A 23,363-nucleotide genomic window follows, 5' to 3' on the forward strand; every position below is an offset into this window, starting at 1 on the left:
AACGGTCTGTCCGCTGTAAAGATGAGCTCCATCGTGCCGATGCCGGTCCTGCTGTGTGCGCGGTGCGCAGCGCCGGGTCACGCAAACACGCTGCGCGCGGGCGGCGGTGTTCGCTGGTGGAGGATCCGGGTGGAAACGGAACCCGAAACTCCCTATGAATCGTGTATTCGGTGAGAAAGTGTTGTTTTGAAAAATGTTTGGGCAGGCAGCGGGGAGCCACGCGTCCCGGAGGCAACAGAGGCGCCGCCGGCGACGGCTGCATGTCGGCGCGACCGAGACCGGGCCTCGGTAGCGGCGTGCTGTCAGATCGGCCGTCGGAGGACTGACCTCTGCGCGCTCCGCTAGTTGACCCGGGGATTCATCGGTTTGTCGTGCGACCGTCACAGATTTCTTAAACACAGACAAAAGACTAAATGTTGGTAACGCATTTTATCTTTGTTACTTGTATGGAACTCGAGCAATAGCCAAGGGAACGTTTGCTTCACTCAAAGTAAACGGCATAGACGCTGGCCACTCCATACAGAGACGTGTTCTTCAAAGACCACGACGCAAAGGTGTCGTTGGACGGGTCCCACAGACAGCGGCTGCTGATCTGCATGCTCTGCCCGGCCAGCTGCCCGACGTGAACCGAGACCACCACCTTGTACCTGCGGATCATGAGCTCCTTGACACGGGCTCGTATCACCTGGGGGAGGACATCCAGAGGAATCGTCAGCCGGCGCACTCAGAAGAAAGCCACCGTGATAACACGCCTGCGTACCTCGCATACGGTTTTGGCCATTTGCCGTGCCCATTCCACTTCGTATTTCTCCTCTTGGAGGTAGCTTGCGAGCACATCCTTGAGGATTTCCACAACAGCAGGGGCAGGGAAGCGTTTGCGAGGGCCTGTCATCAAAACGTACAAATTAGCGACGCATTCATCAGCGTTGTAATATCATTTGCGCCGGTGCCCCCGAGATGCGATTTCAGAGACACAAGCCGTCGTTCGGCCAGTTTGCAAGCAAAAATGCGTCTTACGAGCACTGTGGTGAAGGTCCATAAAAATATCCTGTTCCCCCCCGCGTACATTTGCGACAAGGTCGACGGACTGAAATTTCGGGGGTGAACCCATTCTCCATTGCTTGTCGGGGGGGGGGGGGGAACGCACCTATACTATACTTAATGCTTTTGGGCTCAGACCAAAACAATAAAAGTGTTCCTTTGGTGCCAAGGAACTATGTTGAAGTGACGTGAGGCGCTTCCGTGTAGTGCTTTTCTGGCACCTGGAAACCATTTTGGGGAGGGGGTGTCAATTATTGCCAGCAGGGCCAGCTCGGCGCCTACGACTCATCCAAAACTTTTCGACGGTAGCGTCGCTTCAAATCCCGTTTGCCCCCATCCCTTACAAAACAATCCACTTTTGGCTGAGATGTTTTAAAAGGTTTGTTTTTTATGCAAATGAATGACATCAACTCCAAATCATCCAATGTCGTTTAACTCCATAGGCACTATAATGCACTTTTCATTTTTTTTTTTTTTTTTTTTTGGGGGGGTGGGGGTCAAAGGTGTGCTCATTTGTGTGACTTCACCTAGCTGGTAGGTGTTCTCAAGCGTGACCACCATCCGCTCATCGTGATGTTCATCGATGCAGGACACGTTGCTTAAAGAGCTGAAAGACGACAGCGGTCATTTGGGATCACGGTGAAAGGTTCGGAGATCCCGTGAAGGCATCTCGTCACGACTTGGAATTTCACGGGTACAAACCGTTGCGACGGCACATCAATGAGAACAATATGGATATGAATTTGGATCGAGCGTCGTCCACTCACTCCTTGGTCTTGCCGGCCGTGTGTTTGACCCCGTGACTTCCCTCCGAAGGCACCTTGCTGGTCTTCTTGTCTCTTTTGACAGCTTTGTCTTTGTGCACTTCCGACATATTCCGACCGCAAGGAGCTCAAATACCAAAACAAAGTCAACTCGCGCACATTTGTACAATCTTCTGATTTGTACAAGCGGCACTTTCGCGTCAAATCAAAGCATAACAGCGTTTTAAACGCGTTGATACTCCAGCAGGCGTGTTAGTTAGGCGTCGTCATGACAACAAACTCAGGGGCGGGGCTTCCTTCACAGAAATTGGATTGCTTTGTGGATTTATTGACGGTTTATTTGGCTGGAAGCGTGACAAGTCTCATTTTATAATGTACTACAAAACATGAAGAACTAATATAGGAAATCATGTTTGCAGTGATTAAAAAATGAATTTGTCACTCATCAAAAGATTTATCTCACCAACAACAGCGTGGAAATTTGAGTTTGTCAGGCGTTATGTAGTGCAACTCCAATCAAATGTAAACTACTCGTTTTAAATGTTTCATCTGCAAGACTGGCAACGTTATCACGACGTTGTTACAGTGACCATAATACTGTTTTATTCTTTTTTTTTGGGGGGGGGGGGGTGCGATCAATTCAACTGCGATTTCGTATTTGCATTTGAATTCTTTCGAAAGACAGAACAGTGGGCGCAGTTTTGATCAAATCAACATGATTGCGTCATTACCGTAACGCTTGGTGACGCTGCGCATCTACAATTTGTAGATATCACAAAGCGGTGCAGTCACTCAGAATGTTCACGGAATGCTAAACCTACGTAAAAGAATAATAATTACCTTAGTATTCATTTGTTATTCTTTTACATGACATAAAAAAAATCCATACTTACTGTCAACTTAATTTTTGAAAACATTTTAAAGATTCATGCCCAATGTTGATGATCACTGTCAGGTGATATCGTAGAGATACTGCACAGATATTTGCAGATACATTTTTTAATACTACAGTAAAGTCTATATTTTCAGGACACATCTGTATTATATCGTGCCAACACACATTTACAACAGTATGTTAGCGTATTAAAAGTACCGAAATGAATATTTGAAAACAAACAGGTCATGAAGTCAATCAAGCAGACACATTCTTGCTCTAATGATTGAGTGTTATTGTGAAAAGCACAACTTCTTTGAGCAGTTTGTTGAAATATCTGTTGCTTACTGGGTTATACGCCGCAACGCCAATGCCATGAGCTAGCCCTTCCATAGCGTGTTGCATTGTGTGCTAGCATTGAGCGAGCAGACTTCAGTAAAGCAAAACGATGTGTGTAATTCTTTGTTTCATGTCGACTTTGACAGTCAACCGTTGTGAAGTGAGAACTCGTAGCTTATAGCTCCATTTCTTTCTTGCAAGTCCAAGCAAAAAAAAACCAAACAAAACAAAAAAAAAACAACAGGCGATTGATGGCTAGTATCTGGACAAACTCTTAAGTCGGGTCGTCTGTATCTCGAGGCACCACAGTAGTATGAACGAGACCACGTGCGCAGCGTGCAAGTCAAAAGCGGTCTGCGGACGTGCGATGAGGAAACTATCGTATGAAGAGCCTCAGACAGGGAGGAATGTCTGGTTATTTTCTTTTCTTTATTACCCAAGTAAAACAGGTATTACATTATATTGACCTTTTCACGTTTACTTTTCAAATCTTTGGATGGGAAATGTCCATTACAAGTTTGCATATTCTGTGTGTATTTAAAGACATACAGCCATTAAAAACATCATGTTCGATATGCAAAAACAAATCAATAAATAATAAGGCAAAGAAAATAGAATTCATTTGAATGAGGTGTTCTTACACCGAGGCCTTAACTGTGAGTCAATATAGTGGATCAACACTGCAGATGAAGTCATGAAATATAAATCAAAAATAAGTTTCAAAAAAAACGGGGGCCTTGAGTGCAGGCCAAATACAGTATCACCAGCAGAGTCGGGGAACATTGACATGCCGAATTCATTGACAATAAGTTTCTCCGTAGCAAACCAGGGTGGGATTTTATATGACGTACAATAATAGCATGATTATACAATACATACAAGTACGCTGCATCATGACTTTATTGACATGGAGACACATTGAAACAACTGGTGAAGGGCAATGCAGATTTCATACGGCACCGAAGTTCTTCATGAGCAGTAACACTTTGTTTTGCACAACAAACCCACATGGCAAACAACAAATGAAGAGAAATTGTGTTGTTCCATATAACCTAACAGCCTTATGACATCAATAAACAACCACAAACACATATCCATATGCCTAGAGAAATATTTCAACCATAACTCTTTATCTACACTTTTTACACTTAAATATTGAAATATTGCTATTGGAAAAATCATTTAACATAGAATCAACAGGGTGAAAATAAAAAGAGTTACAGCGGGTAAATATGTATGCGGTTTCTGTCATGTTTTGTCTGGAAAACATTCACCACTTTTTCTGATGTCCGCCATTTAACCAAGACCGACCTCCATATACTCTAACGACCATCAAGCGGCATAACATTTTCCCAATACAGCATTACTATTTCAATTACAACCTCTGTTTTCCTCCTTTTCCCTTGTAGATCTTAAGGCTCAATCAGACAAGAAACACAAAGTGAAAAACGAGCTTTTCATCAGTCACACGCAGTCAAGATTCTTTTTTTTTTTTTTTTAATCACAGTGTTGAAGTGATATTTTTGTTGTCTATGTCAAACTGCTGCAGCTGATCGACTGCCAATCTTTGCTCTTTGTCCATGCAACCCTCTGAAATGAGCGGGAAACAATTCCTGTTTTTAAAATATCGCCACTAAATTTCAGATTTAGCACAGGAGAGTTTTTGTATGTAGGGATAATGAATTACAGAAAGTGCTTATTTTTTTGGTCGAATTTGTGCACACAAAAGAAGCATCCTTATGATACATTAATTCATTTGAGTCTGATTGAAACTGTTCCCTTGCTAGTAGACAGCAAGTTCCAGTTTTACGTACGAATAATTCATAAAACAATGAAAAGTAAAGCTGCAAAAGCAGTTGTTGTTTTATGAGGTGCCATTTCCGAGGCTGCATACAGAAAAATAGGATGAGAAAGATAAGTCATTCAAAACAAATGGGACTGGAGGTGGGATTAAAAATTTGATCAATAACAATCTATAATTTAATATCATTCCATGGGAAAGTAACACTATCATACATGTTTGTACATTTTCCACCTCAAGATTCCGGTCGTAATATATAATCTATAATCTTTTACAGTAAATTTACAATGACAACAAGTAAGACAAAAGTAGGGAGGTTTGGCTGCATCACTGTATGCATCCATAAATTAGGATTTCACTCCTTTAGGGCTCAAAAGTGTTTCAAGTAACAAACTAAATATTTTGCATACGCTCATCAGTCGTATTTCCACTGATGGATGCTCTATAAAGTTGAAAGTACACCAAACGGAGGATGCGTTCCTTGTCTTCAGAGTCAAAAAGCATGGATCCCCCTGGTTGTGCGCATAGGGAGGTCCGCTAATTATCTGCCAAATATTTCCCTATAAAGTAAAAAAAGTGTTTTTAGAAAAGTAGAATGACTCAAACTGGTTTCAAAGACAAGCCACTTTGTGTTCACGTGTGTCCAATGGTTCAAACTGACCTGCAGCAAATCTCTTCTTAATCAGGGACAGCCTGTAGCCAGTTCCGAGCAGCTGGATGTCACAACCGGACATTGTGCTCCCCTCACTGGTGAAGTGAACCGCCAGCTGGGAGGGCTTACATGGACCCGCTGTCATCTGGAAGCGGCCCAGGAGAGCCCCGACTCCTACGGGACACGAAGAGAAGCCAAAACTGATTTCAACGTACACAAAAATGATCCTGAAATACGTGGGAATCAAATGATTTGAGAGCATTTAAAAAGATACTTGCCTCCGTTTTCAGACCTATGAGAAAGGCTGGGAATCTTCCACTGTATCATCTGCTGCTCTGGATTCCTTGAAAAGAAACAATTTAGTTGTTTTTTTCCAGCAGCAGTAAATCCAGTTCTTTCCAAAGTAAACTTGAAGGTCATATAGCAGAGCAGTATTTCCTAACCTTGAAGGAGCCAACGCACATATTTTACACAAGAAAAATGTCACATAAGGTACACACAGTGGTGCCTTGAGATACAAGTTTATGTATCTTAAATTATTTCTCCTTCAATTCACATTGTGCTGCTCCTTCAATTCACATTGTGCTGCTCATTGTGGTGTGCGGGCAGTACAGGACAGAAATATCGATATATAGTCGTGTACTAGAGACTCGGCTCCTCTCTCGGCTTCTCAGTACAGCAGTAATATTAGTTGTTCTTCGCAGAGGATAAATAATCTATGCCTGCGAGTATTATTACATTCTCTATGTGCCAATGGAGTTTCACATTGTGTGCTAGCATTAAGGTAGCAGGGGCTATCTTAAGAGAAAATAAGATAAGACAATATTTATCAGTCCCACTATTGGGAAATTTGCAAGGTCAGGTTTAGGGTTAGAGTAGAATTTGAAATACAGAAAATGTAATTATTTTTATTTCATTTTTAGTTCGACAGTAACCTTCAGCCGAGAGCGGCAATAAACAGATTGGAAGCTGTTTTTTGAAGAATATGTCTGAATTATATCTGCCACTTGTTGTGAAGTGAGTTGAGTCACCTGACACCATAAAGCACTCACGTCCCATGTTTGCAAGTGAAAGCAAAAACAAACAAAAAAACGAAAATTGGCCAATTGACGGCTCATAGATCCAAAAACACGTCAGTCGGGTCCCTTGTATCTCGAGGCACCAGCGTATACTGAAACAACGATGATCTCGTCTCACTCACAAATGTACTTTCTCGCTCTGAAATCTCGGCCTGTTTAGTTGAACACATACAGTAGCTACTATTCTGTCGTATGAATGGCATGAGGTGGGTATACGGGTTCGTTGTGTACCCTCTGCAATCTACACTGTGTTCCAAATTATTATGCAAACGGACGTTTTCTTTGATTTTCTGAAATAGTCGATGCAAATGACAGTCACTATGACTTGTCATTCCAAATGATTACACACAACCGAGTTTCAAACCATTTTAGACAGTAATTTGTAAAGAGCTGAAAATAATCATTTGTTGAATTTGCAGCGTTGGGGAGTCATGTTCACTCAAATCTAAAGCTATTTCGATCCAATCTTAAATCATCTTAACAGGCCAAGTGACATTATAACATTGTAACCTTTATTTGATAGCAGCGTCACAATTCTTACAGACACTGAAGCTGTGAGTTTTTGGACAATTTATCATTGAATTTCTTTGCAGGATGTCAGAATAGCTGCTCAGGACTGCTCTTTGGATGTGAACTGCCTCCCACCCTCATAGAATTTTTCTTTCTTGAGAATGCACCGAAGGTTCTCAACGGGGTTGAGAAGAGGATGGGTCATGAGTTTGAATTCTGCTCTTAACGGTTGATGACGTCAAAATTATGTTGACTGTATATAATAATTTGAAACACAGTGTTGTTGAAGAACATTTCTTGGTTCTGCCTTACACTATACATTGCTGACATATTACCTACAATACATTATGAGTAGTAAATAAATCCTACTGATGAAGAAAAGCCTCACCAGGTGGCAGGTGGGACCATAGCCTGGAGCTTGGCTATGCCTCCATCCACAGGAACCAGAAAGTAGATGTTGTGAAGCGGAGCTGGACTTGCCATCGCCTCTGTGTTGTATTTGTAGTCTATTCTGAGGTCTGTGTTATTGGCATCGCCACGCCAACTCATAGCGAGATTGAGAGGGGTGGACTGGATCCCGTCTGCTGAAACCTGGGACACACAGAACCAAGGATTGGATGGATGGATGGATGGGTGGATGGATGGATGGATGGATACCTGATATTTGATCATATCCACATTGTAGTATGTTGCCTGAGGCTTCTGCTCAGCCACTTTCTTAAGATGACTCATCAAGTTTTGCATATTCACCCAGAACTCCTTGGTGTCTAGACTGTCTGTTGGGGAATCGCTGGAAGGATCAGAAGAATAAACACGATTCAGTCACTGTCTTCTGATGTAGCATTCAAATGTACACTTTGTGTTGCTGCATACGCCCACCTGCACAGCAGCTGCGGATTGGGGAGGACCTGCTCCAGTCGGGTATAGTTGCTGATGCTAAAGATGAGGATCGGTTGAGTCGGGTGGCTGGCGAAATGCCTGGTGATGCCGGCAGGGAAGGAGAGCACTAGTTCTCCTGTGATCTTCACGACACACCTGAAAAAGCAGGAAAAAAGAGATTCCAAGAAAATGATCGTAGTGATCATATCTGTTGTGCGTATTTCCATATTATAAGAACACGGTAGTCTATAAACATCAGTCGTGTCATGCTCTCCGAAGCGAAAAATGCGGTCCTACTTGCTGGGGTCAGCGCCTTTAAAGTAGGCATTGATAGTTTCTGTGAAGGCAGCTGCAACTGGCAGAGTGTCTTGGGGTCCCATGGTAAGTGGGCTGGGGCCTCTTGAGCATCCTAAATGAGACAAACACGCATACAAATAAATACATATCACAGCAAAGATTCAGCGATAGCTTGTACTGTAGCTGCAGGGTTTTAAGACACAATCGGTTGGACAAAATCAAAATAACGAGCAAGACGTGGGACGGGGTGAGCAATGAGGTGGATTATAAACAGAAGTGTGGACAGAACCGCAGCCCTGTTTTAACCAAGCAGTAGCGTTCAATTCACTTCAAACTGCACTGTTTTCCACTGTAAAACACTGTGAGTCACATCAGTATGCAGCAATTTACAAATATTATTCTTTGTTCAATTTACTGGTGGATCGCACTGGTATGATGAGGTCACGAGAAAGGAAACTCCACTCACCATCTAATGCTAAATAAAACCTGCCGTGGTCAAACCAGACCAGAGGTTGTGTGGCCTCTGAGTGAGCAGACAGGGGAAAAGAAGCATGAAGAGAGACATGACAGTGAGCAAAGGACACAATGACGAGCGAGATGGACACCCGGTCCCCCCGCATGGGTGTACCTGTGTTGGATAAGTAGAGGTCCCTCCCTAAGGTAGGCGTGGACGCCGCGCTCTGTGACGTTATGGAGGAGATGGAGGAAGAGCTCTCTGCCCGAGCCAGTGGAGCGAAAGGTGGAGGGCTTCCCGACACGGGAGGACTTAAGGGTCGAGTCTGGATTATGGCAAATAACCGCTATGATCACACAATGACGTGTGAATGTGAGTGTCACAAATTTGTGTGCTGCTGTTAATATGCAATATGTTTCTCTTTGTCAGATGTAAAAAAAAAAAAAAATAAAAATAAAAAAGATTTAAAAAAAATGTTTCTTATGCGCAACACTGTGCAATATTGATGAAGAAGTTTTGCTTCACTTTCAATTGAAAATGATTTACATGGGATAATCCCCTTGAGATGCAACATTTATATTTTCATATCTGGTAACAATATGCTATTGTTCAAACCTGGACATTACACATACCAGGTCTGGGATCGGTTTTCCTGGGGGCAACTTTGGTCGCGAGGAAGGCCGTGGGGGAGGGGGAGGAGGGACCGGACTGCCTTGGGACTGTGACGTGGCAGAACGGGCTGGCGAAGGCGGACCTGAGGCACATTCAAGTATATGAGATTAGCGCCGCCATTATGTCATAGCAGGACAGATTTACAGTAAATTCGCGTGACGACGTTTCTTGTTTGCTGAACAACAACGACGACGACAAAGTCACAAAAGGTTTGTGTCTTTGTTCAAAAGCAAATGTTAGTTTTTGGGTAAACACAACTTTATGCATCTTTTAACCAACGATGGCAGTACAATTCAAATACTCTATGCGGTGTCTTTCAGTCGGATTTTTATCTAGCCATCCATCCATTCATCCAGTCTCTGTATCGCTTATCCTCACTACGGTCGCTGGTGTGCCGGATCCTATCCCAGATGACTTTGGGCGAGAGGCGGGTGCACCCTACTGGTTGCCAGCCAAACGCAGGGCCCATAAAAACAAACGACCATTCGCACCTATGGACAATTTAGAGTCGTAAATTAACCAACCATGCACATTTGTGGAATGTGGGAGGAAACCCACGCGGGTACGGGAAGAAAATGAAAACTCCTGGACTTGAAAAACTCATAAAAACAATTTTTCTACCTGAGTAAGGCCCTGGTGAAGACATAATCGATCGGTATGTGGTTGGAGGAAGAGGAGGTGGCGTTCCACGGAAGCTCGGTGTTAGCTCTCTTGGTGAACCAGTGAAGTCTGAGACGTCATCCCTCAGGTTCCCTCCCTCTGGAGTCCATTTCCCCCCCGCTGCCCCCAAAACCAGGGGCGATATAATTCCTGCTCGAGGGGACTTTCTCTCCGCTGGCAGAGGAGGCACAGGACTGATTGATAACGGGGAGGGTGTGTAATGTACAAACTGCAGCACCTCCTCATCAATCGCCTCCTCTTCAAGGCAGACTACTGGTGAACTTGTGGGAGTGAAGTAAGGCGGCAGGGGAGGGGCTGGTTCATCTGGGGGAGGAGGTCCGAGCATGATGGAAGGCGGTGAGTCCAGTGGTGTGAAAGAAGGCAAAGAATCCGTCGAGAACACCGGCGGCGAAGGCGGGGGTTCAATGGGAGGCGGTCCAGGTGAGAGGTACGGGGTGGAGGGTGTGGACGAGGGTGTGTCTGGGGCAGGAGAGTCAGGCGGAGGGGGCGGCGCGGGCTCATCTGGTGGTGGAGGTCTGTCATTTGTAAAAGTAACCCATCTGGTGGTGGACACGGTGTGCTCGTCGGCGCGTGGGCTGCCCACGGGGCCGAACACATCGTCGAGGTCAGGGGCAGGGCAGCCTCGGTACGAAGAGGGGGACAGGATGCTCAGGTAGATGGGGGCAGAACTGCAAGTTGCTCTTCCGTTGGGTAAATCAACTGCAAAAATGGCAAACTTAGGAAACTGTATTCAAATTCGGCACACAATGCACTTCCACTGCTATTTACCAGCGGACTGTGAAGGATAGCCTTGACTCCGCGATACGATGTTTTTGGGAGGGAGCGGAGGAGGAGCTGCAATGAGAATTCAACACAGGTCTCAACATTTCAACAATTCTGAAGATTTCGACTACAAAAATACCTCCTGTTGGGAAACTTCTGCTCAAAAGCGACTCCGACTTTGGCCTTGATCCTCCCCAGACGTCGGCAGGAACCACTGGAATTAGACAATGACAAGATGAACAATGTCGCCTCTGTAGTAACTTCATACTGTATGTATTCATGTGACACTAGTTCCAATACCATCATATCTGGCATATTGTGTCTCTGAGGGATGTCCAAAGAAGGCAGGAATGTTCTGTGCTAGCCGGTCACTGCAAAGGGAAAAGAAGCAAATTCTGAAAAGACGAAGTCAGATTCTAATGAAGTGATGTCTTTGTGTGAGTTCATTAGAATGTGGATCCTTCCAAAGTTTGACGAGCTGAAGTGTATACACAATGTAGACAGTTGAAGCAAACCTTTCTGGTCTCTGATATTCAATATGATCATGTTGGTTACTTCATAATAGACAATAATCAAAGACCTCGGGGTGTCAGGGGCAGGACTTGGCGTTGGGGTAGAACGTCTGGGTCGAGCAATCTCTTCACCTAGAAGAAACATAAACCGGCAGATGAATGGCTGCAAACATACAACAAACAAACATTTGAAACAGATGCACTTACATGACAGGTGCCGCTTTATCTGTCCCTGCGAAACAATCAACGACAACAAAAATTGACAGATTCCCAAAGCAATATTGTTGCCATCCTAACTCATTTGACTTTATTTTGAAAATACAAATATTGTATTGCCATGCATTTGAAATGCAAAACCAGCAAGATTGCCTATTGATTAGTTTTTAACTGTAATAGTTTGGTTTTAATTAGTTCATTTATTTTATTACCATTTACGCCTTACAAATGTGGAACTATGCTCCATAGAGCCAAAATTTCTGTGTAACCCTTTTTGTGAAGATCTAAACATCACATATTGTTACATGTTTTGTAAAACACATGCAGGACAATAAATTCAAAGTTTATCCTGTGGTTGTTTAAAGTGCTCTATAAAAAAGGTGGAGTTGAGTTGAATCTACTGTAGGACCATCCATCCATCCATCCATGTTCTACCGCTTATCCGGGTCGGGTCGCGGGGGCAGTAGCTTTAGCAGGGACGCCCAGACTTCCCTCTCCCCAGCCACTTCATCCAGCTCTTCCGGAGGGATCCCGAGGCGTTCCCAGGCCAGCCGAAGGACGTAGTCTCTCCGGCGTGTCCTGGGTCGTCCCCGGGGTCTCCTCCCGGTGGGACGTGCCCGGAACACTTCACCAGGGAGGCGTCCGGGAGGCATCCGAATCAGATGCCCCGGCCACCTCATCTGGCTCCTCTCAATGCGGAGGAGCAGCGGCTCTACTCTGAGATCCTCCCGGATGACCGAGCTTCTCGCCCTATCTCTAAGGGAGAGCCCGGACACCCTGCGGAGGAAACTCATTTCGGTCGCTTGTATCCGGGATCTCGTTCTTTCGGTCACGACCCGCAGCTCGTGACCATAGGTGAGGGTAGGAACGAAGATCGACCGGTAAATTGAGAGCTTCGCTTTTCGGCTTAGCTCCTTCATTACCACAACGGACCGATACAAAGTCCGCATCACTGCAGACGCCGCACCGATCCGCCTGTCGATCTCCCGTTCCATTCTTCCCTCACTCGTGAACAAGACCCCAAGATACTTGAACTCCTCCACTTGGGGCAGGATCTCATCCCCGACCCGGAGAGGGCACGCCACCCTTTTCCGACTGAGGACCATGGTCTCAGATTTGGAGGTGCTGATTCTCATCTCAGCCGCTTCACACTCGCCTGCGAACTGCTCCAGTGAGAGTTGGAGCTCACGGCTTGATGAAGCCAACAGAACCACATCATCAGCAAAAAGCAGAGATGCAATACTGAGGCCACCAAACCGGACCCCCTCTTCGCCTTGGCTGCGCCTAGAAATTCTGTCCATAAAAGTTATGAACAGAATCGGCGACAAAGGGCAGCCTTGGCGGAGTCCAACCCTCACCGGGAACGAGTCCGACTTACTGCCGGATATGCGGACCCTTCCCATGGGCTCACCACCTGTGGGAGGGGCCATAGGGGTCGGGTGCAGTGTGAGCTGGGCGGTGGCCGAAGGCGGGGACCTTGTCGATCCGATCCCCGGCTACAGAAGCTGGCTCTAGGGACGTGGAATGTCACCTCTCTGGCAGGGAAGGAACCCGAGCTGGTGTGTGAGGTCGAGAAGTTCCGACTAGATATAGTCGGACTCGCCTCCACACACAGCTTGGGCTCTGGTACCAGTCCTCTCGAGAGGGGTTGGACTCTCTTCCACTCTGGAGTTGCCCACGGTGAGAGGCGCCGAGCAGGTGTGGGTATACTTATTGCCCCCCGGCTCGGCGCCTGTACGTTGGGGTTCACCCCGGTGGACGAGAGGGTAGCCTCCCTCCGCCTTCGGGTCGGGGGACGGGTCCTGACTGTTGTTTGTGCCTATGCACCAAACAGCAGTTCAGAGTACCCACCCTTTTTGGAGTCCTTGGAGGGGGTGCTGGAGAGCGCCCCCGCTGGGGACTCCATTGTTCTGTTGGGGGACTTCAATGCTCACGTGGGCAATGACAGTGAGACCTGGAAGGGCGTGATTGGGAGGAACGGCCCCCCCGATCAGAACCCGAGCGGTGTTCTGTTATTGGACTTCTGTGCTCGTCATGGATTGTCCATAACAAACACCATGTTCAAGCATAAGGGTGTCCACACGTGCACTTGGCACCAGGACACCCTAGGTCGCAGTTCGATGATCGACTTTGTGGTCGTGTCATCGGACTTGCGGCCACATGTCTTGGACACTCGGGTGAAGAGAGGGGCGGAGCTGTCAACTGATCACCACCTGGTGGTAAGTTGGCTCCGATGGTGGGGGAAGATGCCGGTCCGACGTGGCAGGCCCAAACGTATTGTGAGGGTCTGCTGGGAACGTCTGGCAGAATCCCCTGTCAGAAGGAGTTTCAACTCCCACCTCCGACAGAACTTTGCTCATGTTCCGGGGGAGGCTGGGGACATCGAGTCCGAGTGGACCATGTTCCACGCCTCCATTGCTGAGGCGGCCGACCGGAGCTGTGGCCGTAAGGTGGTCGGTGCCTGTCGTGGCGGCAATCCCCGAACCCGTTGGTGGACACCAACGGTGAGGGATGCCGTCAAGCTGAAGAAGGAGTCCTATTGGGCCTTTTTGGCCTGTGGGACTCCTGAGGCAGCTGACGGGTACCGGGTGGCCAAGCGGAATGCAGCTCTGGTGGTCGCTGAAGCAAAAACTCGGGTATGGGAGGAGTTCGGTGAGGCCATGGAGAAAGACTTCCGGACGGCTTCGAGGAAATTCTGGTCCACCATCCGACGTCTCAGGAGAGGAAAGCAGTGCACCACCAACACTGTGTATAGTGGGGATGGGGCGCTGCTGACCTCGACTCGAGACGTTGTGAGCCGGTGGGGAGAATACTTCGAAGACCTCCTCAATTCCACCGACACGCCTTCCCATGAGGAAGCAGAGTGTGGGTTCTCTGAGGCGGGCTCTCCTATCTCTGGGTCTGAGGTCACCGAGGTAGTTAAAAAGCTCCTCGGTGGCAGGGCCCCGGGGGTGGATGAGATTCGCCCGGAGTTCCTAAAGGCTCTGGATGTTGTGGGGCTGTCCTGGTTGACACGCCTCTGCAACATCGCGTGGACATCGGGGACAGTGCCTCTGGATTGGCAGACTGGGGTGGTGGTCCCCCTTTTTAAGAAGGGGGACCGGAGGGTGTGTTCCAACTACACGGGGATCACACTGCTTAGACTCCCGGGTAAGGTCTATTCAGGGGTGCTGGAGGGAATTTCTGGAGAAATTGGTCTGGAGAGGACCAATACTGTAGGACCAATTTACAATTTCCATTTCCATTTCCATTTTCAATTTTCAATTTCCATTTTCCATTTCCATTTCCATTTCCATTTTCTTTCTCAGAGACAAATGTTTTTTCAACAAAGTTGTCGTGTTGTGACTTGAACTTTTTTTTTCTTTGAGTGTCCTGTTTTATTACTAAGTCATATCACCTAATCCATACGCACTTTTCCAAGCTACCTCCAAATGTCGTCAAGTTTCTGAGCGTGGCTAAAAGACTGTCTTGTTACATTCTGCACTGCAGAAGCGGTGGGAAGTTTCATGGTGTCTGCTTTGAAACAGTCAGTAGATGATGCCAGAAACTCACCAGGCTGCGTCTCTGAGACCAGCAAAAAGGAAGAGAGAACAGACCTGGGTCAGAAAGTGAGTGACAAATCAGTCAAATGTACATCAACTAAAACTGCACACAGTGCGCCTCTTTACTTGAACTGAAAGCTTTTATAATGCAACATGAGCCATAACACACAGGAGATTAGAAGGACAACGTGATTATTCGGACTCCGATGAGACTAGCTCAGTCAACACGGAGACTTGTGTGTTATGTTTGTGTGCATTATTTGACAGCTGTACAAGTAAAGCTTTATATTCACATACAGACACTAAATAGGGTACAGCTAAATGGGTTCATTTGTATGTCAAGCGCCACAAAGGGGGAGACTGAGGATGAGCTCATGCGATCTGTATTGTGGAGAAACTTGAAATGGCTTACCGGACTTCTCTTCTACAAGAAGAGAGGAGGTTAGTTAAAAAAAAAAAAGAAAAAAGACATGAATGCAAAAAAAGAATGAGGAAAAACCACAACACAGGTCATTAAGCTTCCTGTTTTATTAAAGGTCAGATGACAAAGATGTTATGGGGTCAGTTAAAATTCATATTTGCATTGTTTATCAGAATCAGAATCAGAATCATCTTTATTTGCCAAGTATGTCCAAAACACACAAGGAATTTGTCTCCGGTAGTTGGAGCCGCTCTAGTACAATAGACAGTCATATTTGAGCTAAAAATGATGTTTTTACGACGCGTATCGAGTCCTCCCTGAACATACCCGAAGCCCCAAGGGCTACCAGAAGTGACGTTGCAATTGACAAACACAGCGCGCTACACACTACACGCGATGGCGAGCAACGTGTTGGAATATGCGGAGGAGGAGGATTTCGACGTGCAGGAGCACCCGACTGAACTCGGCATCGTCAAAGCGTACACGTTTGAGCCGATCGGAGAGTGACGACGGCGAGCAGCCAAGTAGCAGCTCTACAACAGAAAAAGAGAGTGGCCACTGACTCTATGTGACGGTATGTCAAAAGCATGTCTTTTTATCCACTCATGGCTTGAAATAATGCCACTCCAGGCGTGCCAATATTTTTGAGCACGACTATACGTATTATATATTCATATATGTTTCAGTGGCACGGCACAAGCTTTTACATAGGATGCAGTATTCCTGTACATTGTGTGCCCCTCGCTCGAGCTGCGTTATAACACGGCGCACACAAAGTCTTTGCCGTGTGTCTGTTGGCTTGTCATATAGGCAAAAGTACACACGACAGTACTGAAAAGTACCGCGTGGGTGTTTTTTTCCCTACTTCCCAGTGCATAGTAACCACAATAGAGTCGTAGGTATATACAAGGAAATGTTCAGATTTAGTTTTCTTGCTGGCCGTAGGAAAACTAGTTGGCACCGCAGCCGGTTTCAGCCTCTGCCTCTGTATCCAATGCTTTCTGCTAAGTCTTACTCAAAACACGGCGGTTCCAAGTGATCGGCGCAGTTTGGAATGCTAGCTCGGCACCCACAGCTGAGCACGTTTGACTTTGCCTGTCCGCTGGTCACGTATTCCTTTTTCACTTGGAAAGCCCAAAAAAACTCTTGCCGCTGCCTGAACCATTTGTACAACCAAATGCCGCGCAATAAGCAATCGTGACATTGTTTACTCATACGACAACAAATATACAAGGACGGGAGCAACAGCATGGAACAATAGCACACAACGCCGAACGAACAGGATGTTTGGCTCGTGTGACATCACGGCGCCGGAAAGAGACGCTGGATCATAGTTAGCGATTTAACTGCCGTATATCTGCCATATAATCACTTCGAAATGGCAGATGTGGTTTGTAAAGGGGTTCTAGAGTTATCAAGAAAACATGTCAAATCTTTGTCCTCTGACCTTTAAATACAGTTTAGAGTTTTGTTCAGAAGTTGGCTCACCAGAGACGGAGAGAGCGCCAAACCTCCCACTGAGGCTTTAAGCTCATCCACAGATGGAGGGACGCACTTGGCCCTCTCAGACACCAGTGGTTTGATCTTGATTTTGAACTTTTTCTTGATTTCTTCATCGTCCTCGGATTCACTGGAGGAGAAAAACTGCTTTCCTGCGGAAGCTGGTGAGCACTTGTCGAGGACAAACAAGAAGACTACTTTTCATCCTTCTGCAGCATTTCAAATTAAAATGTCATCCTGACATCTTTGGTTTTGTATGGAGCAAAAACAGATGTTTACTAGGTTAATTCGATTTTATGATAATAATATGCACGGGGCCCTAGCGGTTAGCTCGTCAGGTTCAGCGATTGAATCTCGGCTCTGGCCCTCCTGTGTGATGTTTGCAAGTTCTCGCCGTGCTTGTGTGGGATTTCTTCGGCTTCTTCCCACATTCCAAAAGCAAAACTAAAAACATGATTGAAACCTCATCAGTCCTGCCTCTCATCCAAGTCAACTGGGAGTCGTTCCAGCCTCCTTGTTACAGTGGAACTCTTTAAGAGGACAACCAACATTACGGAAAATAATCACTATTCACTTTGAAATTCAGGAAGAAATATCATTTGCGTGGCATGTTATTGTTTGCCTTGATGGGATGAGTCTGCAGTGTCCCAGTTAATATTGGACCTGGGCTAAACGACACGCTTTCACAGCTCCACCTTTCTGCTTCAGGGGATTTCCTCCAGAACGCTCTCTCAATTCAATTATTCATACACCCCAAAATTCTAAATTCTGCTGAACCTCAGGTCACTACTCTAGTTAAGGAAACGAATGAATGTTTTTCACTCACTGATGATGTAGTGGTACATTGGCCCGACTTCAGTGCGGGCAGCACGGGTTCAGTTCCCACTCAGTGACGGTATGAATGCAAGCGTGAATATTTGCCATCTCTATATGTGCCCTGCAACTGACGGCCGACTAGTTCAGGGTGCGGTCCGCCTTTCGTCCGAGGTCAGCCGGACTAGGCGCCAGCTCCCAGCGACATTGGGCAGATAAGTGGAATGGAAAATGGACAGATGGATGCTGTCACTGCTCACAAAAAGGATATCATCACCTTCATCCCCAGGACGTTGGCTAAAACCCTCCTCATCCACATCAGGAGATGCCTGAAATGACAGGGATCAAAATGGTAAATCATTAGAAGATTATTAGAACTGTTCTCACAAGAATTCTGCAGGAAATTGTTGTAGTCTTACTGCTGCTGATACAAGAGTGGATTTTAAAAAGCTGCCTTCACTAAGATAAGGAGGTTTGACTAAATTCTTATGGAAACAGGCTCATTGACATGTTGAGCTTTTATTCTTTAAAAGCCAGTGAAAGAGGTATCAGCAAGACAAGAGTAGGCAGTGAACACTCACGTATCTGTCCCAGTCAAATTCCCCATAGAAACCGTTGAGTGCGCCATTAGCCTTTTTCTGTACAAAATGACAACAAGTAAGCTTAACATCATCGACATGCAACAAAACATAGGAATAAGAAGTACAAATGAAAAGAAAAAAAAAACTATTTATAAGGCAAAAACGATGGTATTCTTTCAGTCAGCGTGTCCTCACAAATTTGGTCGGACGTCCTTGGGGCAAATTACAAATTAGAACTACGTAAGCAATTTACATGGACAGGAATGTCCCTGCACCAATGCCCAACAAACACCTAACCATTTTCTATGCCTCATTAGTGTCGACTCGCGGGTGAGCTGGAGCCTATCTCAGCTGACTTTGGGCGAGAGGCGGGGTAGACCCGGGACTGGTGGCCAGGCAATCACAGTGTACGTTTAGATCACAAATCACGATTGCCACCAACATTCAAACCTACAGACAATTTAGAGTCTTCAATTAACCGAGCATGGACGCTTTTGTTGTTTTTACATATTGGAGGAACCCTGTGTTCCCGCGGAAAACCTACTCAGACACGGGAGAACATGCAAGCTCCACACAGGAAGGCCCAGATTCGAACCCAGAACTTCTCAATTGTGAGGCAGACGTGTTAACTACTACACACCATGCTTGCACCCCACAAACACGATTATTAGCCTAACAGATACCTCTCGATGAATGAAAGTGAATTTGAAAATTCTTGTGAGAACAGGCACTTCTCCTCAGTATTATAGCTTGTCATGCAGACAGCGCTACTGTATTTTCTACAACATGCTGAAAAGTGCAGAGGAGAAATAGTCACAACATCTGAACTATAAAAATCCAATATATACACACGTTTCCTTTCTTTCCACTTCCAGTTCCTTCTTTGTCAGGTGAGCTCCTGTTTGAAATGACAAGAGAGACATAAATAGTATGACCGGAGTATGCACACTGGTCTAGACATAGTTTATATAAAATAAATGTATAAATATAATTTAGAATAAAATATAAATGTATGTCCAATTTAGACCACAAATTGTTTTGAATCCCAATCTCAAATCCCAAACATTTGGATGGGTATGAAGATAACGTCTTTTCCAAAACGAGATAAAAGTCAAATTGTATCGTGCTTGTTCTCGCCATGCCATTCATTGTGTCCAGAGACTATTAATTTCGTCAAACATGTTTGGATGATTTTTTTCAACAGGATAAAATGTTTGTAAAATGTGCAGGTCTGAATGTATCAATTTGAATTCAAAACATTCTTCTCTGAATAATCGAAAATGGATGTACAGTGTGTAGCGTTTTGGAAAACAGCACAGCAATATACTCTATGTCCACGTATGAAAATAGCACAGATTTTTCTGGTCGTCACAACAGTTTCATTTTTAACAAAACTGCGTAGTAGTCAGTATCTCAACACGGGCAAAAATGGTGGTCGATTCTTCAATTTTATTTTCTTTTTTTTGTGTCAGGGATTAAAGGATTCATATTTACTAACTTTCCCACAGGATAGAGTAATAACACTCAAATTGTGCTTTTGTCCGCTTGGATATGGAATACGGCATGTGACAAAATCAGGAGCATGCCCTTTTGGATACAGCGTGGTTTTCCACAGGCAGGCATTTCTCGTTACATTTATTTTTGCAAACATACCAGCACATACAACCTAACTTACGTCGTCTCTGTATCCTTGTCTTTCTTTCGTAAGCCCAAGGCTTTCCTGGTTCGTTTTTTCAGTCCTGGCACACATACGGTGAAAGAAAGGAAGATCGACATCACGAAGAATTAAGTTTTAGCACCCGGTAAAGTAACATGTATTGACATTTAAAAGGAAATAACACGGAAGAACTGACTGTGTACCATGACATTAAAGACTGTACATTAACATTAAAATTCTCTTAAAAGTACGTAAGCAAGCAAAATTGCAGTAACTTCAAGAATAAGGTTTGTATAAATCTACATGAACTACAGTAACCCAGATGAATTAGTGTAATCCCTAAGGACAGAAACATTGACTATCGACAAATAGAAACTGAAGCTGCGAAGAGTCAGTCTAATAATGAGACGGAAAGGAAACAAGCAAATGTTGATGTGCTCACTTCGTTAGAGTAGTTTGAGTGACATAGCCGCAAACAGGCCAGTGTCTCGATCACCCAACTGCGGCCTCGGGTGTCCACGTGCCAAGTGCACATATGGACACCCTTACATTTGAACAAGGTGTTCCTAGTGGACAATCCGTGACGAGCACAGAAGTCCAATGATAAAACACTGCTCGGGTTCTGTTGGGGGGCGGGGGGCATTCCTTCCAATCACGCCCTTACAGCTCTCACTGTGTGTGTGTGTGTGTGTGGGGGGGGGGGGGTTGAAGTTTTGAAATGAATAATCTTGGCCTCATTTTGTTATATCGCAAAAAAAAAAAAAAAAAGGCATTTGAACAGGGGTGTGTGGACTTTATATATCCACTGTAAATAAAATCAAGCTAGCCAAAAAGTGGGTCATGTTGTGTTGTAGTATATCAAATTTTCCCAAATGTCTCTGATAAAGTAAAACACGGACAACGGCGCCCTACTAGAACATTAGTGTGTTTGATGAGAGCGATTAGCGACGTATGTGTGTGTGGCGAACAAAGACTATGAGCGGCATAAAACACTCGAATATCCTGAAGCTCAGCAAGTACATACAATACCACAGGAGACTAACTGCAGGTCATTTGCTAATTTTAGCTGCCATCTATTTTGCATGTTAGCATTGATGTAGCAATGTACGGGGGGGACCTGTACGGTATATGATTTAGCCATGCATTATAGTTTACAGTGTAACAGACTGCATCCTTATAGTGTGGAATGATAATTGAGTTCTGTCAGAACAACACTGTAATGCACGAGGTGTCAGATACTGTTCACCTTCCATCCATCCTCAAGTACACATGCACATAGCACAGATAGTAATGTGCAGACATGTATAGTGACAATGATAATCAATCGTTACATGACAGGACACCAGTAGGAATACATTGCACCAAAGCACCATCTGTTTTTCTCTTTTTTTTTTTAACCACACCTCACTCATCTTTGCATTCATCGGACGTAGCTTGCCAATGCACAACAGACCCAGCAGCATGCTAAGTAACGCACAGTCCAAGTGTCCCCAGACGTCCAGACTGCACGACGAGCACATCAATGAATTCAGTCCTTAATGGCCCAGCCGGACACGAGAGGGCAACAGGAGGAGGCGAGGGGTGGGAGACAGAGTGTACTGATGATTACCTTGCATCATGGTTGCAGATTTTCATCCTATACTGTCGCTGGTGTGTAGATGGTTAGAGAAGTGGAAATGATTCCAGCTGGTCAAAGGATGACTGGGCAGGGCATGGCTATTTGTGCGCGGCTCCCCGGCGAAGCACTGAGGTTGACTCCCTCCACTCCCAGAGGCTCAACTCCCATATACAGAGGTGGAGGGTTTGGGGGGTGGGGGTGGGGGGGGGGGGGGGGGGGGGGTGAACGACAGCCGCTGTGGAGAGTAAGAGAAAGCGGGGGACGCTTGGGGATATCCAGCAAATCCTGGAAAAAGGGGTGCCGTCAGTGCACGCTAAGTCCTGGACGCCCTGGTATCACCGACGCACGCCATCCCTTAGAGGAGAGATGCTGAGGAAAGGCAAAGGAAGAACAGAGCTGTAAGGAGAGCGAGGAAGATTGAGAGGAAGGTGGGAGGGAACGGGTGGATTGCCGATGTCACAGCTGCACTAAACCAATCCTTGCATCCGTGGTCACATGGCCGCTGTCCCCCGATGCCTTCGGCTTCCATCAGGCAGAAACATCAGCCAACTGCATGCAATTTACACAAGGTTACACATGTATTTTTTGTTTTAAAACATGACCTATTGCCAAATGTTTTAGAAACATAATTTTATGCACTGTGTGTTTGCAAAAAAAAAATCTCAGCGGTAGTTTTATTTTCTAGGGCATCCATCCAGTTTCACACAACAGTGTGGAGATAAATTGACTCCTTTGTCATACGCATTTTAGACCAGATATGCGCATGGCCAGAATATAATCCAGGGCCAATAAAAAATACCTCTAAATACAACACATGACATTCAATTATTGTGAGATTCACTTAATGACATTAATAATTTCCAATATGGAATCATTTTAAGTACATTCATCTGTACCATGCTTAAACTGTCATCAACGATAAAACATCTACGAAGCGATGTTATGAATTGTATTTTTGTATAAAGAGAGGTAAACCACTGTACAATAAAAACTAAAATAAAGTCAAACAATTCATCATTTTAAGACACCTGACACATCACAAACACGGAGCAAGTAAGTTTGCTAGCAAACTTCTCTGGTCATTTCCATGCTCGCTATTCACCAGAATGATTTCTACTCCATACTGTTTGTGCTAGCATGTTACGTTGTTTGACATTTGAGGGATTTGTTTCGGTGGAGATCCAAACGATACAACTTTTGGGGGGCTTGACTTCGGAGGGTCCATCGTATTATAACATATATTCATTCTGTGTCGTCCGTTTGTTCGTTGAGGTTCCTAAATGTTGCTGTGTGCCAGTAATAGATGCGATGAATGGGTGGACGAACAGAAAGGTTACAGCATTTCAGGAGATGACTGGTGGCAATGGTCACACCTTCCTGTTGTTTTTACCGTGCATGGCCGGGCAACTTAATGCGCTTACCTAACCTGCGGTAACTGAGCACAGGCTCGTCGTGTCCTTTCCTTAACAAGCTCCTTATGTAAGATGTCAGGACAGGGTCGGAAGTGACGCCGGCATAGATTTAGCCGAGGAGAGTGTAACAAAATGAACTCGTGTAGCAGAGAGCTTTGGCACACTGGCAGACAATTTGACGTGACAAACACAATGTACAGGAGTTGGGTAGGATTGTGTGTGTATCACAAGTAAGCGAAAGTGAACAAGTAAATGAATCTTGGAATCGTGACACATGCACATTCAA

The 23,363-nt window shown here is 45.3% G+C and overlaps 2 protein-coding genes across 3 annotated transcripts; both read right to left on the minus strand.

Moving 5' to 3' along the window:
* Nucleotides 1-299: 299 nt before the first annotated feature.
* On the minus strand, nt 300-2,086 carry dynlt5 (dynein light chain Tctex-type family member 5). 2 transcript variants are annotated; one of them, XM_061693511.1, is made up of 5 exons: nt 1,809-2,086; nt 1,569-1,648; nt 761-885; nt 486-685; nt 300-390 (listed from the first exon to the last, which is right to left on the minus strand). In XM_061693511.1, exons 1-5 carry the CDS (start codon nt 1,913-1,915, stop codon nt 381-383), a joined length of 522 nt encoding a protein of 173 aa, XP_061549495.1. In that variant the 5' UTR covers nt 1,916-2,086; the 3' UTR covers nt 300-380. The 2 variants fall into 2 exon arrangements, with proteins under 2 accessions (XP_061549495.1, XP_061549496.1); XM_061693512.1 differs by lacking the exon at nt 300-390 and having other exon boundaries at nt 477-685; nt 1,809-2,084.
* A 1,342-nt stretch (nt 2,087-3,428) lies between these two features.
* On the minus strand, nt 3,429-23,305 carry sgip1b (SH3GL interacting endocytic adaptor 1b). The gene is made up of 24 exons (XM_061693440.1): nt 23,087-23,305; nt 21,657-22,214; nt 20,066-20,129; nt 19,243-19,288; nt 18,391-18,447; nt 18,081-18,138; nt 16,985-17,160; nt 15,488-15,499; nt 15,086-15,097; nt 11,525-11,549; nt 11,386-11,449; nt 11,106-11,176; nt 10,945-11,019; nt 10,812-10,877; nt 9,984-10,742; nt 9,323-9,444; nt 8,865-9,015; nt 8,237-8,348; nt 7,940-8,095; nt 7,718-7,850; nt 7,449-7,651; nt 5,750-5,814; nt 5,481-5,645; nt 3,429-5,379 (listed from the first exon to the last, which is right to left on the minus strand). Exons 2-24 carry the CDS (start codon nt 21,664-21,666, stop codon nt 5,357-5,359), a joined length of 2,625 nt encoding a protein of 874 aa, XP_061549424.1. The 5' UTR covers nt 21,667-22,214; nt 23,087-23,305; the 3' UTR covers nt 3,429-5,356.
* Nucleotides 23,306-23,363: the final 58 nt, after the last annotated feature.

The sequence above is a fragment of the Phycodurus eques genome, chromosome 13 (genome assembly GCF_024500275.1).
Source record: "Phycodurus eques isolate BA_2022a chromosome 13, UOR_Pequ_1.1, whole genome shotgun sequence".
Classification (NCBI taxonomy): Eukaryota; Metazoa; Chordata; class Actinopteri; order Syngnathiformes; family Syngnathidae; genus Phycodurus; species Phycodurus eques.

Bases quoted from the DNA above. Each gene is read 5' to 3' on its own strand.
- dynlt5 (XM_061693511.1), bottom strand. From the start codon at position 1,915: ATGTCGGAAGTGCACAAAGACAAAGCTGTCAAAAGAGACAAGAAGACC. The intron at 1,649-1,808 runs GTGAGTGGACGA...GTCGTCTTTCAG, and splicing joins ACGGCCGGCAAGACCAAGGA to CTCTTTAAGCAACGTGTCCT. The intron at 886-1,568 runs GTGAAGTCACAC...TTTTGATGACAG, and splicing joins TGAGAACACCTACCAGCTAG to GCCCTCGCAAACGCTTCCCT.
- sgip1b (XM_061693440.1), bottom strand. The intron at 18,448-19,242 runs GTGTGTATATAT...CATTTTGTACAG, and splicing joins GAAGTGGAAAGAAAGGAAAC to AAAAAGGCTAATGGCGCACT. The intron at 11,177-11,385 runs GTCTTTGATTAT...TTCCCTTTGCAG, and splicing joins CCTGCCCCTGACACCCCGAG to TGACCGGCTAGCACAGAACA.